Below are 15,145 nucleotides of genomic sequence, written 5' to 3'. Positions count from 1 at the left end.
TGTTATGCTATCTACTATATAATTGTCTAGGGGTCACTTCCGTCCATCTGTCCTTCTGTCTGCCACGGTTATTCATTCGCTGATTGGTCTCGCCAGCTGCCTGTCATGGCTGCCGCGACCAATCAGCGACGGGCACAGTCCGGAAGAAAATGGCCGCTCCTTACTCCCCGCAGTCAGTGCCTGTCGCCCGCATACTCCCCTCCGGTCACCGCTAACACAGGGTTAATGCCGGCGGTAACGGACCGCATTATGCCACGGGTAACGCACTCCGTTACCGCCACTAGTAACCCTGTGTGTCTCCAACTTTTTACTATTGACGCTGCCTATGCGGCATCAATAGTAAAAAATGTAATGTTAAAAATAATTTTAAAAAAACAGCTATACTTATCCTCCGTAGTTGCTCGCGCCTGCCGCCATCTTCCATTGCAGGTTCCGGAGGCAAAGATGGTATGGGAGAAGGACCTGACATGACGTCACGGTCATGTGACCGCGACGTCATCACAGGTCCTGCGCTCATACCAACCCTGGGACCGGAAGCTGCCGTGGACTACAAGGGGCCCTCGGAAAGGTGCGTATATGTTTATTTTTTAACCTGTGACAAACCTGGCTGGGCAATATACTACGTGGACGGGCAATATACTACGTGGACGGGCAATATACTACGTGGACGGGCAATATACTACGTGGACGGGCAATATACTACGTGGACGGGCAATATACTACGTGGACGGGCAATATACTACGTGGACGGGCAATATACTACGTGGACGGGCAATATACTACGTGGACGGGCAATATACTACGTGGACGGGCAATATACTACGTGGACGGGCAATATACTACGTGGACGGGCAATATACTACGTGGACGGGCAATATACTACGTGGACGGGCAATATACTACGTGGACGGGCAATATACTACGTGGACGGGCAATATACTACGTGGACATGCATATTCTAAAATACCCGATGCGTTAGAATCGGGCCACCATCTAGTTTCATATAATAATGTTGTGTATATCCAAGCGTTATTGGGGCTGTCTGCAGACTTGTGAATCCTCCCCATATTGCATACTGCAACGATTCTACGGTGTCAGCTCTGGGAATGGCACTCAGGTGAGTACCAGTAAGCGATATGCATACTCCCGGCCACATCCCAACTAGACCTTTTCCAGCCTCTCTCAATGCAAGTATACTGCGCAAGGCCGAATACACTCTAGTAGGCATGTGACAGCATATATGCACATCGCTTGCTTGTGATCAACCCCTCCTGTCCCAGCCCCACAGAATCCTCACAGCTCAGTGCGGTCCTCGCATGAATAATACAGGAAAGAAATATATCTTGGTACCGTGTTAGCTCTGCTTTCCGGCTGACCGGCGCTCACAGCCAGACCAGAGAAGCAGAGCGCCGAGGACAGACAGCGATAGGTAAGTATGTAGCGTTTGTTTTTTTACTTTTAGGATGGTAACCAGGGTAAACATCGGGTTACTAAGCGCGGCCCTGCGCTTAGTTACCCGATGTTTACCCTGGTTACCAGCGAAGACATCGCTGAATTGGCGTCACACACGCCGATTCAGCGATGTCAGCGGGACCTCAACGATCAAAAAATGGCCCAGGCCATTCTGACACGACCAGCGATCTCACAGCAGGGGTCTGATCGCTGGTACGTGTCACACATAGCGAGATCGCTACTGAGATCGCTGTTGCGTCACAAAACTTGTGACTCAGCAGCGATCTCGCTAGCGATCTCGCTATGTGTGACGGGGCCTTTACACAGGTGATTGAATTCCTGATGCCATGACAATACTTCCATCACCTGTGCAATACTAGGGATATCCTGAGAGCATGACGAGTTGGGGGCCGTGAGGACTGGAGTTTGGGAAACACTGCATTAGTTCTTCACAACACATCAGCGCCCCCAGTATGTGTGCGGACAGTTTTCACACGTAAACCCATTCAAGTGAATGAGTCTCGGCACATATCAGTGTTTCCACAGATCATGTGTCCGTGGGCAAAACACGCTGACATGTCCGTTTTTTACCAGCAGCACAGGCTGCAATTTCTCCCGATGCGAGCGGTGACATCAGTAAGGGAACCACAGTTCATAGGCCGGCTCAAAAAGAGCTGCCCGTGGGAACAGCTGGCTGTGACCTGCGGTAACCTCAATGACATCACCACTGGTCACTGAAGCTTTGTTCTCACGCTCAGTGTGTCCTGGATGCCTGACATTATAAAGCTGACATCAACCCCACCTGCCACCGGGCAAATGGGAAGACATTTCTGGAGCAGCGGATAGCTGATGTTCTTAGGCTACGTTCACATTAGCGTTCCGCTAATGTGCGTCGCTGTTGCGTCGGCGACGCAGCGGCGACGCGCCCCTATGTTTAACATGGGGGACGCGTGCGTTTTTTTTGTTGCGTTTTCCGACACGTGCGTCGTTTTCGACGCTAGCGTCGGACGCAAGAAAATGCAACAAGTTGCATTTTTCGTGCGTCCGATTTTCGTCAAAAAACGACGCACGCGTCGCAAAACGCAGCGTTTTTGTGTGCGTTTTTGGTGCGTCATGCGTTGCGTCGCCGACGCACCGGCGCGCAACGCTAATGTGAACGTAGCCTTAGTCTTGGAGGAGGCCAATATCCCTGACCCCTTCACAGGCTATATCAACCCATGGTTGTCTGTTTAGCCTTTGTTGGTTAGTAATATTAGAAGGACCTGTCAATTTTTTTTTTTTTTTTTTTTGGGGGGGGGGTACCCCTTTTATTAACCAAATAAAGGGTAAGCAAACAGCTGAGAAGGTTATTAATAGCCTGGGAACCTTTATGGCTATTGGCCACTGTTCATGAATATTAACATCAGCCTCCAGCTGTCAGCTTTTCCTCAGCTGGTTATGAAAATAATGGGGGACTCCGTGCTGCTTTTTTCATTTATTACAAGATATACACACACAGCGGGTGCTGACTCCAATTCCCATCATTGTCGCCTGGTTGCGTTTATCTCAGGCAATAATAATGAACGCTGGCTTCAGCACTGACTGTACTGGTTTTTTTCCCTGTCACTGGTACATGTCATACTGACAGGCAACACAGATGTATGTTGCACCCGGATACCACCGGTACTTGTTTTCCCAATACCAGTAATATCAGGATGTGTTAAGGAGGCATTAGATGACCTAAGTCTAATGTGTATGGGGGTCTCTATCCTGTCAGTTTCCTGTGAGCCAGAAGACTATGCACCATTTCCTTTTCTTCCCCTTTTAATTATTTGGTACAGCAATGTATTTACATTGTTTGCTCCATGAACTCTAGATTGAAATAGAAACCAAGAGCGGCCCGACTCCCCTCACCCAGAGCGGCCCGACTCCCCTCACCCAGAGCGGCCCCGCACCCCTCACCCAGAGCGGCCCCGCACCCCTCACCCAGAGCGGCCCCGCACCCCTCACCCAGAGCGGCCCGACTCCCCTCACCCAGAGCGGCCCCGCACCCCTCACCCAGAGCGGCCCCGCACCCCTCACCCAGAGCGGCCCCGCACCCCTCACCCAGAGCGGCCCCGCACCCCTCACCCAGAGCGGCCCCGCACCCCTCACCCAGAGCGGCCCCGCTCCCCTCACCCAGAGCGGCCCGACTCCCCTCACCCAGAGCGGCCCGACTCCCCTCACCCAGAGCGGCCCGACTCCCCTCACCCAGAGCGGCCCGACTCCCCTCACCCAGAGCGGCCCGACTCCCCTCACCCAGAGCGGCCCGACTCCCCTCACCCAGAGCGGCCCGACTCCCCTCACCCAGAGCGGCCCGACTCCCCTCACCCAGAGCGGCCCGACTCCCCTCACCCAGAGCGGCCCGACTCCCCTCACCCAGAGCGGCCCAGCATATAAAAAGCCAACAGTGGTCAAAGCCAATGATTGGCAGGTGCTCGGCCACGGATGAGGTAGTCGGGCTGCAGCACCCAGATCAGCCACCACTAGACCTGCTGACAATGATGATCCTATTAACGTCCTGGAAAGTTAGGCTACAGAGCACTCTCTTGTTCCCTGTTATCAGCCAGGGTCAGACGGGCACAGGGTCCCTTCTCCATGTAACCCCAGTGATATATGCACTGGCCTTTATAAAGGGGGCTCGCCGTCCCCCACCTCATGGGTCTCTTGCCTTACTACCTGCATAATGGTCTTCCGGATCTTCCACAGCCGGTAAGTCTCCTCCTCGTCATCCATGTCTGCTCCTCTCACGGAACCCCGCTGCCTTCTCTCTCACCACGAGGTCTTTCCTACTGTGGGTGTCCAGTGAACTGCCTGTCTGTCTGCTGACGCGAAGGGCCCTTTCTGAAAGCATAGCTGTCCTGGACTTTGCCTGCGGCCCGGCAGGAGCTGGTTTCCAGCAGTGTAAGCCCCCAACGCTGAGCCGCCTACACTGGTGTGTCCGGTGAGTATGGCGCATGCCGGGTATCTGTGCAGGAAATGTCGCCACCAGTGGAGCTCGGCTGCCATCTTGCTGGCGGGCAGGTCCTCAGTGATCACCACACATGCCGGTACATGTGTGTGCAGCTGCCTTCCGTGGTGCCCCTCGCTGACTGCAGCGCCAATTCCCTAGGTTGTAGCAGTCAATATTATTCCTGAGCAATATTAGTATGTGAGAGTCACTACCTTTCTAATGGCTGACTGAAAAGATAGCTATTGTTCTATCCAATGGCTAGGTGCAAAGATACATATTCTCCCTGTGCAGTCTGCTGAGTACTGAGCGGCGCTGCAGATTGTGGGCTATCACATGTTGGGTTTAGGCGTTCAATGCTGGGGGTGTGCGGGCGCCTGTCTGCGGTGCTGTGGGTGTGCGGGCGCCTGTCTGCGGTGCTGTGGGTGTGCGGGCGCCTGTCTGCGGTGCTGGGGGTGTGCGGAGCGCCTGTCTGCGGTGCTGTGGGTGTGCGGGCGCCTGTCTGCGGTGCTGTGGGTGTGCGGGCGCCTGTCTGCGGTGCTGTGGGTGTGCGGGCGCCTGTCTGCGGTGCTGGAGGTGTGCGGGCGCCTGTCTGCGGTGCTGTGGGTGTGCGGGGCGCCTGTCTGCGGTGCTGTGGGTGTGCGGGCGCCTGTCTGCGGTGCTGTGGGTGTGCGGGGCGCCTGTCTGCGGTGCTGTGGGTGTGCGGGGCGCCTGTCTGCGGTGCTGTGGGTGTGCGGGGCGCCTGTCTGCGGTGCTGTGGGTGTGCGGGGCGCCTGTCTGCGGTGCTGTGGGTGTGCGGGGCGCCTGTCTGCGGTACTGGGGGTGTGCGGGCGCCTGTCTGCGGTGCTGTGGGTGTGCGGGCGCCTGTCTGCGGTGCTGTGGGTGTGCGGGCGCCTGTCTGCGGTACTGGAGGTGTGCGGGCGCCTGTCTGCGGTGCTGTGGGTGTGCGGGGCGCCTGTCTGCGGTGCTGTGGGTGTGCGGGGCGCCTGTCTGCGGTGCTGTGGGTGTGCGGGGCGCCTGTCTGCGGTACTGGGGGTGTGCGGGCGCCTGTCTGCGGTGCTGTGGGTGTGCGGGCGCCTGTCTGCGGTGCTGTGGGTGTGCGGGCGCCTGTCTGCGGTACTGGAGGTGTGCGGGCGCCTGTCTGCGGTGCTGTGGGTGTGCGGGGCGCCTGTCTGCGGTGCTGTGGGTGTGCGGGGCGCCTGTCTGCGGTGCTGTGGGTGTGCGGGGCGCCTGTCTGCGGTGCTGTGGGTGTGCGGGGCGCCTGTCTGCGGTGCTGTGGGTGTGCGGGGCGCCTGTCTGCGGTGCTGTGGGTGTGCGGGGCGCCTGTCTGCGGTGCTGTGGGTGTGCGGGCGCCTGTCTGCGGTGCTGTGGGTGTGCGGGGCGCCTGTCTGCGGTGCTGGGGGTGTGCGGGCGCCTGTCTGCGGTGCTGGGGGTGTGCGGGCGCCTGTCTGCGGTGCTGTGGGTGTGCGGGGCGCCTGTCTGCGGGCGCCTCTCTCCCTGTAGTGCGGTAGTGCAACAGCGCCCCTCTCCCTGTGGTGCGAGGGTTCCCCTCTCCCTGTGGTGGCAAGGTGCGAGGGCGCCTCTCTCCCTGTAGTGCGGTGGTGGAAGGCGCCGCGCTCCCTGTAGTGCTGGGGCGAAGGCGCCTCTCTCCCTGTAGTGTCGGGGTGCGAGGGCGCCTCTCCATGCATTACGGGGCTGCGAGGGCACCACTCTCCCTGTGGTGCGAGGGCGCCTCTCCCTGTAGTGTGGTGGTGCGAGGGTGCCTCTCTCCCTGTGGTGCCAGGGTGCGAGGGCGCCTCTCCATGCATTACGGGGCTGCGAGGGCGCCTCTCTACCTGCAGTGCGATGGCTCCTGTCTCCCTGCAGTGCGGGGGTGTGAGGGCGCCTCTCTCATGCAGTGCGATGGCTCCTGTCTCCCTGCAGTGCGGGGGTGTGAGGGCGCCTCTCTCCATGCAGTGCGATGGCTCCTGTCTCCCTGCAGTGCGGGGGTGTGAGGGCGCCTCTCTCCATGCAGTGCGATGGCTCCTGTCTCCCTGCAGTGCGGGGGTGTGAGGGCGCCTCTCTCCATGCAGTGCGATGGCTCCTGTCTCCCTGCAGTGCGGGGGTGTGAGGGCGCCTCTCTCCATGCAGTGCGATGGCTCCTGTCTCCCTGCAGTGCGGGGGTGTGAGGGCGCCTCTCTCCATGCAGTGCGAGAGCGCCTGTCTCCCTGCAGTGCGGGGGTGTGAGGGCGCCTCTCTCCATGCAGTGCGATGGCTCCTGTCTCCCTGCAGTGCGGGGGTGTGAGGGCGCCTCTCTCCATGCAGTGCGATGGCTCCTGTCTCCCTGCAGTGCGGGGGTGTGAGGGCGCCTCTCTCCATGCAGTGCGAGAGCGCCTGTCTCCCTGCAGTGCGGGGGTGTGAGGGCGCCTCTCTCCATGCAGTGCGATGGCTCCTGTCTCCCTGCAGTGCGGGGGTGTGAGGGCGCCTCTCCATGCAGTGCGATGGCTCCTGTCTCCCTGCAGTGCGGGGGTGTGAGGGCGCCTCTCTCCATGCAGTGCGATGGCTCCTGTCTCCCTGCAGTGCGGGGGTGTGAGGGCGCCTCTCTCCATGCAGTGCGAGAGCGCCTGTCTCCCTGCAGTGCGGGGGTGTGAAGGCGCCTCTCTCATGCAGTGCGATGGCTCCTCTCTCCCTGTAGTGCGGGGGTGCCTCTTTCCATGCAGTGCGGGGGTGCCTCTCTCCCTGTTGTGGTGTGGTGTGGGTGCCTCTCTCCCTGTAGTGCCGGGGTGCGAGGATGGCTCTCTCTCCCTGTGGTGCGAGGGTGCCTCTCTCCATGCAGTGCGGTGTATTTTATATTCAACAAATACACTGGGAGTCTTTTTCTGTGACTTTTTTTTTTTTTGTCAAAAATATATCCCCAAAGATATTCCTTCTTTTCTGTGAACGCTCTCCCTGTAGTGCGGTGGTTCGAGGGCGCCTCTCTCCATTCCATGCAGTGCGGGATTGTAGAAGTGATGGTATATAGGACGGCTCACTCCCTGGAGCTGTAGTCTGTAACATGGGAGGTGAGGGTGGACATAATTTTTAATACTGAGTAATCCCTTCTCTTATTCCCCCAGGTTTGCATCTCTGACCATAATGCCGATGACCTGTGTGGCCTATGGGTGCAAGAACCATTTTGTCAAAGGGTGTGGGAAACAATTCTTTAGGTAACGCCTTGTTTGTATTCTTGTATAGTCTTGGGCGCTAAGACTAAGGCCTCCGTCACATGCCCTTATAATACACATACGTGATAAACCGCTACCAGTGTCATCGGTGTTTCCATCCGTGACTGTGTGTGTTTTTCACTGACCCATGTCACCTGTGCTGCCAGTAATAGCATAGCACCATAAATTATAATGGGTATGTGGGGTATTCATGAAGAAAACAAATACAGAACTTACTGGAAACACCAAGGTGTGAAGGAGGCCTAAGCCAATTAAAGGGACATTCTGGCTCAGCAAATAAATGATATGCTTGTATCATGTAAAGTTATAGAATTGTTTTAATACACTTTCTGTTCGTAGAGGTTTTCTCTGCTTCCTTTCATTGAATAGGAATGTTCACTGGCTACTTCCATTGGGGGAAAAATGACCCTGGTGATGTGACCAGCATATGCAGTTTACGTTATAAGTAGCTGTACAATACCTATATTCGGCCCTGCACTGGTGTCTCCATCACATGAGGGGGCAGAAATTAGAATGGCCGCATGCATGGTACTCTGCTGGCATGGTATGATTGCCATGGCAGCGGTGTAGTACAGCAATCATTAATCTCCCTTCATGCCCCATCAGCATTACTACTTATTCTCAACTATATTGTCCTATTAAGCAAATGTGGGCAATTTTTTGCCAGAATTCTTAGGTAACAAATTTTGAAATATTGCAATAGTTTGCACAAGTCATAGTTGCGCTAATATCTAGGGCTTTTTGTAATGTGAGTGGCAGAGGGAATGCCTGTCATTTCTTACACCAGCACGCCGTTCATCAAGACTGGTGTACAAAATGTCAGTCCTGATGAATCAGGGCTTATATCATTTTTTTAATGCAAAAACTAACATCTTCCACAGATTTCCAATGAAGGATCCCAACCGTTTGTCCAAATGGGTCCTGGCTATACGACGTAAAGACTGGAATCCGTGTGCATCCAGCAGAATCTGTAGCGATCACTTTACTGAAAATGACTACATGATCCGTCCGGGAGCGATGGTCCCTAGGCTACGTCTAGACGCAGTGCCATCTATATTTGATGGGTTCCCAGACCACTTAAAAGTGCGACTTGAAAGACAAAAAAAGATGAAAAAGAAGACAGATGAACAAATTATTGTGCACGATAATCGGCATGGAAGTCAAGATGCAGTTCAGGTACCAGATATGTAGTTTAGTTATTGTCATTGCATTGTACCTTTTTAAGGGCGCAGTCAGACGGCCGTATAAAATGGCCTGAGATTGGAAAGCGGTGCACGGACTGGCCACTGCTCACCTGACCCGAGCGTGACAGCTGCATAGAAATATATGAAGCTATCAAGCTCAAATCAGGGGAGCAGTCGGCCAGTCCGTGCACTGCTTCCAATCTCAGGCCATTTTATAGGGCCGTCTGACTGCACACTAACTATAAGAATATATAAAGATATAAAAGGGTTATGTAGGATTAGAAAAAATATGGTCTTCTTCCTCCTCTAAACAGTGCCACACCTGTCCACAGGTTGTTTGTGGAATAGTAGCCAAGGTCCATTAATGTATGATAGGGCTGGATTGCAATAATATGCACAAAGTGTGGCATACTTTTTGCAAGGCAGCCATGATTTTTTTTTTCAAACCCGTACAACCCCTTTAAAACAGTAGCCCAATCGTATATTGGTAGAGCAGGAACGTTATACTTGCCAAGACTTTTCCATCCACAGTTGTGACATTAAGCTATGTATGTATTAGTATATACGCATGTAGGGGATGTATGTGTGTGCATATATATTTATATTTAGTATGCGACATGATGTGCTTGTGTCCTCTAGTTCTACAGGGTCAAGAGTCAAATGAGAGCTGCCAAAAACTTCACACACACCGTACTATACCCCTACAGACATAGATACATGTGTTTTATGCAGCTCTCATTTGACTCTAGAACTAGAGGACACCAGCTCATTACATACAAGTGCAGAGAACCATATACACTGCTCAAAAAAATAAAGGGAACGCTTAAACAGAATATAATTCCAAGCCAATCACATTTCTGTGAAATCAACCTGTCCAGTTATGAAGAAACGCCGATTATGAATCAATTTCTCCTGTCTGGCAAATGGAACAGAAAACACAAATTATAGGTACTTGGCAAGACAACTGCTATAAAGGAGTGGTTCCACAGTGGATGACCACAGACCATTTCTTTGTTCTCATCCTTTTTGGCTGTTGTTTTGGTCTCTTTTACAGTTTGTCATTCCTCTCACCCCCTAGACGTACAGTACAGTAGCATGAGGCAGTGTCTACAATGCACAGACGTTGCTCAGGTAGTGCAGCTCAACCAGGATGGCACATGAATGCGAGCTTGTGGCAAGAAGGGTATCTGTATCTGTCAGCAGTGTCCAAAATATGGAGCAGATACCAGGAGACGTGTAAGAGGGCACTAACCCAGCAGCAGGACCGCTACATCCTCCTTTGTGCAAGGAGGAGCAGTGCCAGAGCCCTGCAAAATGACCTCCAGCAGGCCACTATCATCCATTCTCAAACTGCCAGAAACAGACTACATGAGGGTGGTATGAGGGCCAGACATCCAGAAGTGGGTGTTGTGCTTACATCCCAACAACATGCAGGGCGATCGTCATTTGCTAGGGAACACCAAGATTGGCAAATTCGAAACTGGCATTGTGTGCTCTTTACAGATGAGAGAAGGTACACACTGAGCATATGTGAGTCTGGAGACGCCATGGAGACGGTTTTGCTGCCTGCAACATCTCACAGCATGACCGGTTTGGCAGTGGGTCAATAATGGTGTGGGTAGGCGTCTCTTTGGAAGGCCACACTGCCCTCCATGTGTTAGTCAGACTGCCATTAGGTACCGTATTTTTCTCTTCACCACGACGGCACCCACTTGAGAGAGGGGATCCGCCCCTAGGAACAGGAAACTCTATGGAGATATAAAAGGGGCAGTCCCCCTCGCTCCCACAGTTGGTTTCCTGTTCCTAAGGGAACTCATGGGGAGAAGAGGATGCCTGGCCTGGATGCCGCTTGCGCGGTTACCTTTAGGACGGCAAGGGCTACAGAGCTGGAAGCAGCATCGGGGGTCCTGTCGCAGCTCCCCCCTCTGCTGGCAGGCACCGTGAGGCCAGGTTCGGGGACTCGCCTGGCTCACGGAGGATCAGCGTCTTTGCGTGGCCTGCGGAGGGCAAAGCACACGCAGGTAAGCGCGTCGCCGTGCTCGGCGGGCGTACGCGTGGTCGTGGGCCCCGGTGTGTCTTCCCCCAAAAGTGAAGCAAAAGCTTCCGGAGTGAATCAGGACAAGAGACACCGCTTGCGCTGGGGACAGCGGCAATGCGCAGGCGGACACGATATTGCCGCAACCCGGAATTGACAAGGATTTCCTGGTGCAACAGGAAGAAGTTGGCGGCCTCCATTATGAAAGGACACTGGTGCTGATACTCCGGTGTCCAGCATGGCATCCCCTCAGAACTCAGTGGTGCCTTCCTTAGAAGACACAACAAATGTACCTTGCAGCCGTACAACAGCAGCGGTCGCTCCAAGCAGAGCAGATCGTCCACAAGGAGCGCCGAGGAAAAGAGACCCGATCGATCTACCTCTCAGCCTGTGCCTCTGTCTCCTCCTTTTCAGCCGGTACCTTGGCCAATAGCTTCACTGGGGTGAGTGTGTATCCCACCCTATTAAGCTGATTGTTGTTCCCTCTTCTTCTATGCACCCTAGGCAAAAAGAACTGAAAAATCGAAGCACAAACGATGTGCTTTATGTTCCCAGCCCCTCCCAGATAGTCATACATAGAGAATGTGTCACACATGTATTGAATCTACCTTACGTGAAGAATCCTCAGTAAGGTCAGAAGATATTAGACAAATGATCAGAGAAGAGTTACGGGCCTTACGAGGTTCTGAGAGTATTCCTGAAAGTAAAAGCAGGAAAAAATATGATTCACCAAAATCTGACCATTCTACTGATGTTGAGGATAGGGATACGGACATTTCCCAAGAATACTTTTCCTCAGAAGGTGAACAAGACACGTGCTTTCCAACAGAAAGCATTGATGATCTTGTTAAATCTGTCTGTGACACCATGGGTATTAAGGACACCAAAGACCCTAAAACACCACAGGACAAAATTTTCGCAGGCTTATCAGAGAGGAAAAGACCAACCTTTCCAGTAATTACAGCAATTAAAAATCTGGTTAAAAAAATGGGAAAGCCAGGGGCAAAAAGGGTTGCCATCATCATCAAAAAGGCGTTATCCCTTTAATGATGAGGATATGTCTACATGGACAAAAGCCCCAAAAGTAGATGCAGCAGTAGCATCCACATCCAGAAAGACCTTACTGCCAGTAGAGGATTCGGGTTCCTTACAAGACCCACTGGACCGTAAAGCTGACTCTTTTAATGAGGGCATGGGAATCATGTACAGGGGCATTTAAACCGGCTATTTCAGCTACATGCACGGTAAGATCCATGTTAGTCTGGTTGAACTACCTAGAGGAAGGTTTAAAAAGCGGTCTCTCCAGAGATAAACTAATCTCTTCTATACACTTGATCAGAGGTGCTACAGCCTTCTTGGCGGATTCATCTGCTGACTCTATTTGGTTAGCAGCTAAATTAGCAGGCCTAACCAACGCAGCACACCGAGCACTTTGGCTAAAGGGTTGGAAAGTAGATCCTCAAACAAAATCTAAACTCTGTGGCCTGCCATGCCATGTGAGTACCTGTTTGGTACAAAACTAGATGAAATCCTGACCAAAGTGGGCGAGAGGGAAAAGGGATTCCCTAATAATAATTTTCCGTCTTATAGGAGAGCATTCCAGAAGCCCGTATTTAATAAAAGAAAGGATTTTAAAAACCAGGACCGCTGACCCAGTAGAGATACCAAACAAAAAGGTGCATATTTTGGAAAGCGCCCATTTAAAATGGAAGACAAACCATGTTGGGACAGATTTACCAGTAAGTGGTAGATTGTCTTTTTTCTCCAAACAATGGCGAATAATAACTTCCCACTCTTGGTCAACTAGCATCATAACTTCAGGCCTAAAATTAAAATTTGCCCGAGTCCCTCCGGACTCATTCCTGTTGACTTCTTTAAAGTCTCAATTTCAACAGGGGTTTTTGGAGCAGGAAATAATAAATCTCCTATCCAAAGGAGTATTAGAAGTCTTGTTTCATCAGAGGGGAAAGGAATTTTATTCCCCTTTAATTTTGTTTCCAAAACCAGATGGGTCATATAGAACTATAATCTTAAGAAATTGAATATAGACTGGACCACGGTGAGTCATTGGACGTGGTATATCTCGATTTTTCCAAAGCGTTTGATACCGTGCCGCACAAGAGGTTGGTACACAAAATGAGAATGCTTGGTCTGGGGGAAAATGTGTGTAAATGGGTTAGTAACTGGCTTAGTGATAGAAAGCAGAGGGTGGTTATAAATGGTATAGTCTCTAACTGGGTCGCTGTGACCAGTGGGGTACCGCAGGGGTCAGTATTGGGACCTGTTCTCTTCAACATATTCATTAATGATCTGGTAGAAGGTTTACACAGTAAAATATCGATATTTGCAGATGATACAAAACTATGTAAAGCAGTTAATACAAGAGAAGATAGTATTCTGCTACAGATGGATCTGGATAAGTTGGAAACTTGGGCTGAAAGGTGGCAGATGAGGTTTAACAATGATAAATGTAAGGTTATACACATGGGAAGAGGGAATCAATATCACCATTACACACTGAACGGGAAACCACTGGGTAAATCTGACAGGGAGAAGGACTTGGGGATCCTAGTTAATGATAAACTTACCTGGAGCAGCCAGTGCCAGGCAGCAGCTGCCAAGGCAAACAGGATCATGGGGTGCATTAAAAGAGGTCTGGATACACATGATGAGAGCATTATACTGCCTCTGTACAAATCCCTAGTTAGACCGCACATGGAGTACTGTGTCCAGTTTTGGGCACCGGTGCTCATGAAGGATATAATGGAACTAGAGAGAGTACAAAGGAGGGCAACAAAATTAATAAAGGGGATGGGAGAACTACAATACCCAGATAGATTAGCGAAATTAGGATTATTTAGTCTAGAAAAAAGACGACTGAGGGGCGATCTAATAACCATGTATAAGTATATAAGGGGACAATACAAATATCTCGCTGAGGATCTGTTTATACCAAGGAAGGTGACGGGCACAAGGGGGCATTCTTTGCGTCTGGAGGAGAGAAGGTTTTTCCACCAACATAGAAGAGGATTCTTTACTGTTAGGGCAGTGAGAATCTGGAATTGCTTGCCTGAGGAGGTGGTGATGGCGAACTCAGTCGAGGGGTTCAAGAGAGGCCTGGATGTCTTCCTGGAGCAGAACAATATTGTATCATACAATTATTAGGTTCTGTAGAAGGACGTAGATCTGGGTATTTATTATGATGGAATATAGGCTGAACTGGATGGACAAATGTCTTTTTTCGGCCTTACTAACTATGTTACTATGTATGTAATATCTTCTTAGAAAACCAAACCTTCAAAATGGAGTCTATCCGATCCACTGTAAGGCCATGTTCACACTATGTGGTTTTTACTGCGGAACCGCGGCGATTTTGCCGCTGCGGGTCCGCAGCTGTTTTCCATGCAGGGTACAGTACAGTGTTACCCTATGGAAAACAAAAACCGCAGTGCACATGATGCGGAAAAACCCGAAAAAAAAAAAAAACGCGCTGAATTGCTGCGGAAAAAAAGGACCATGTCACTTCTTTGTGCAGAATCGCAGCGATTCTGCACCCATAGAAATGCTTTGAACCGCTTACTTCCCGCATGGGGCTGTGCCCACCATGCGGGAAGTAATGCGGATAATGTGCGGGTTATACCCGGTGTGGAGGAGAGGAGACTCTCCTCCAGGCCCCGGGAACCATATTTGTGTTAATTTTTTATTTTAATTCTTTTTTTTTTTTTCATGTTATACTCACCTCTGAAGTCTCAGCGCTGCACGCGGCCGTCCGGTCTCAGGTTTGCTATGCGACCAGGACCTTCGGTGACGTCGCGGTCACATGACCGTGACGTCACCGAAGGTCCTGGTCGCACAGCATCTTTGGAACTGGACCGCCGCCTGCAGCGCCGAGGAGATAGGGACGTCAGAATGTGAGTATATCATCATGATTTTATTATTTTTAACATTACTATTGATGCTGCATATTCAGCATCAATAGTAGGGGTAAATCCCGCTGCGGAACCCGCAGCGGAACCCGCAGGACAAACCGCGATAAATCTGCAGGGATAACCGCAGCGGGTTTGCCCTGCAGATTTATCAAATCCGCTGCGGGAGAACCCGCAGGACAGAACGCATAGTGTGAACATGGCCTAAAACTTCTGTTTTCCAGTTGCTTTATGGCAATCCTCGACCTAAAAGATGCATATTACCATCTACCAATTTTTATCGAGCATCAGCAGTATCTTCGTGTGGCGGTCATGATGAAGGGACAAGTACGTAATTTTCAATATACAGCAATGCCCTTTGGACTGTCAATAGCTCC

General features: G+C 51.7%; 2 protein-coding genes across 2 annotated transcripts in view; one reads left to right on the top strand and one right to left on the bottom strand.

Annotated features, from left to right (window-relative positions):
- POLR2E (RNA polymerase II, I and III subunit E) overlaps positions 1-4,306 on the bottom strand; it is a 34,070-nt gene extending 29,764 nt beyond the window's left edge. The window contains exon 1 of the mRNA XM_069739953.1: positions 4,150-4,306. Coding sequence (XP_069596054.1) covers positions 4,150-4,206 — 57 coding nt within the window. The 5' untranslated portion in view covers positions 4,207-4,306. The remainder of the gene's footprint in view (positions 1-4,149) is intronic.
- The window catches only part of LOC138649487 (uncharacterized), a 90,833-nt gene continuing 79,959 nt past the window's right edge, over positions 4,272-15,145 (top strand). The window contains exons 1-3 of the mRNA XM_069739964.1: positions 4,272-4,414; positions 7,516-7,605; positions 8,505-8,799. Of these exons, the coding sequence (XP_069596065.1) occupies positions 7,535-7,605; positions 8,505-8,799 (366 nt within the window). The 5' untranslated portion in view covers positions 4,272-4,414; positions 7,516-7,534. The remainder of the gene's footprint in view (positions 4,415-7,515; positions 7,606-8,504; positions 8,800-15,145) is intronic.

This window comes from Ranitomeya imitator, chromosome 1 (assembly GCF_032444005.1).
Source record: "Ranitomeya imitator isolate aRanImi1 chromosome 1, aRanImi1.pri, whole genome shotgun sequence".
Taxonomy (NCBI): domain Eukaryota; kingdom Metazoa; phylum Chordata; class Amphibia; order Anura; family Dendrobatidae; genus Ranitomeya; species Ranitomeya imitator.
The sequence above is the reverse complement of the archived record's forward strand: the minus strand, read 5'-3'. Positions and strand labels throughout refer to the sequence as shown.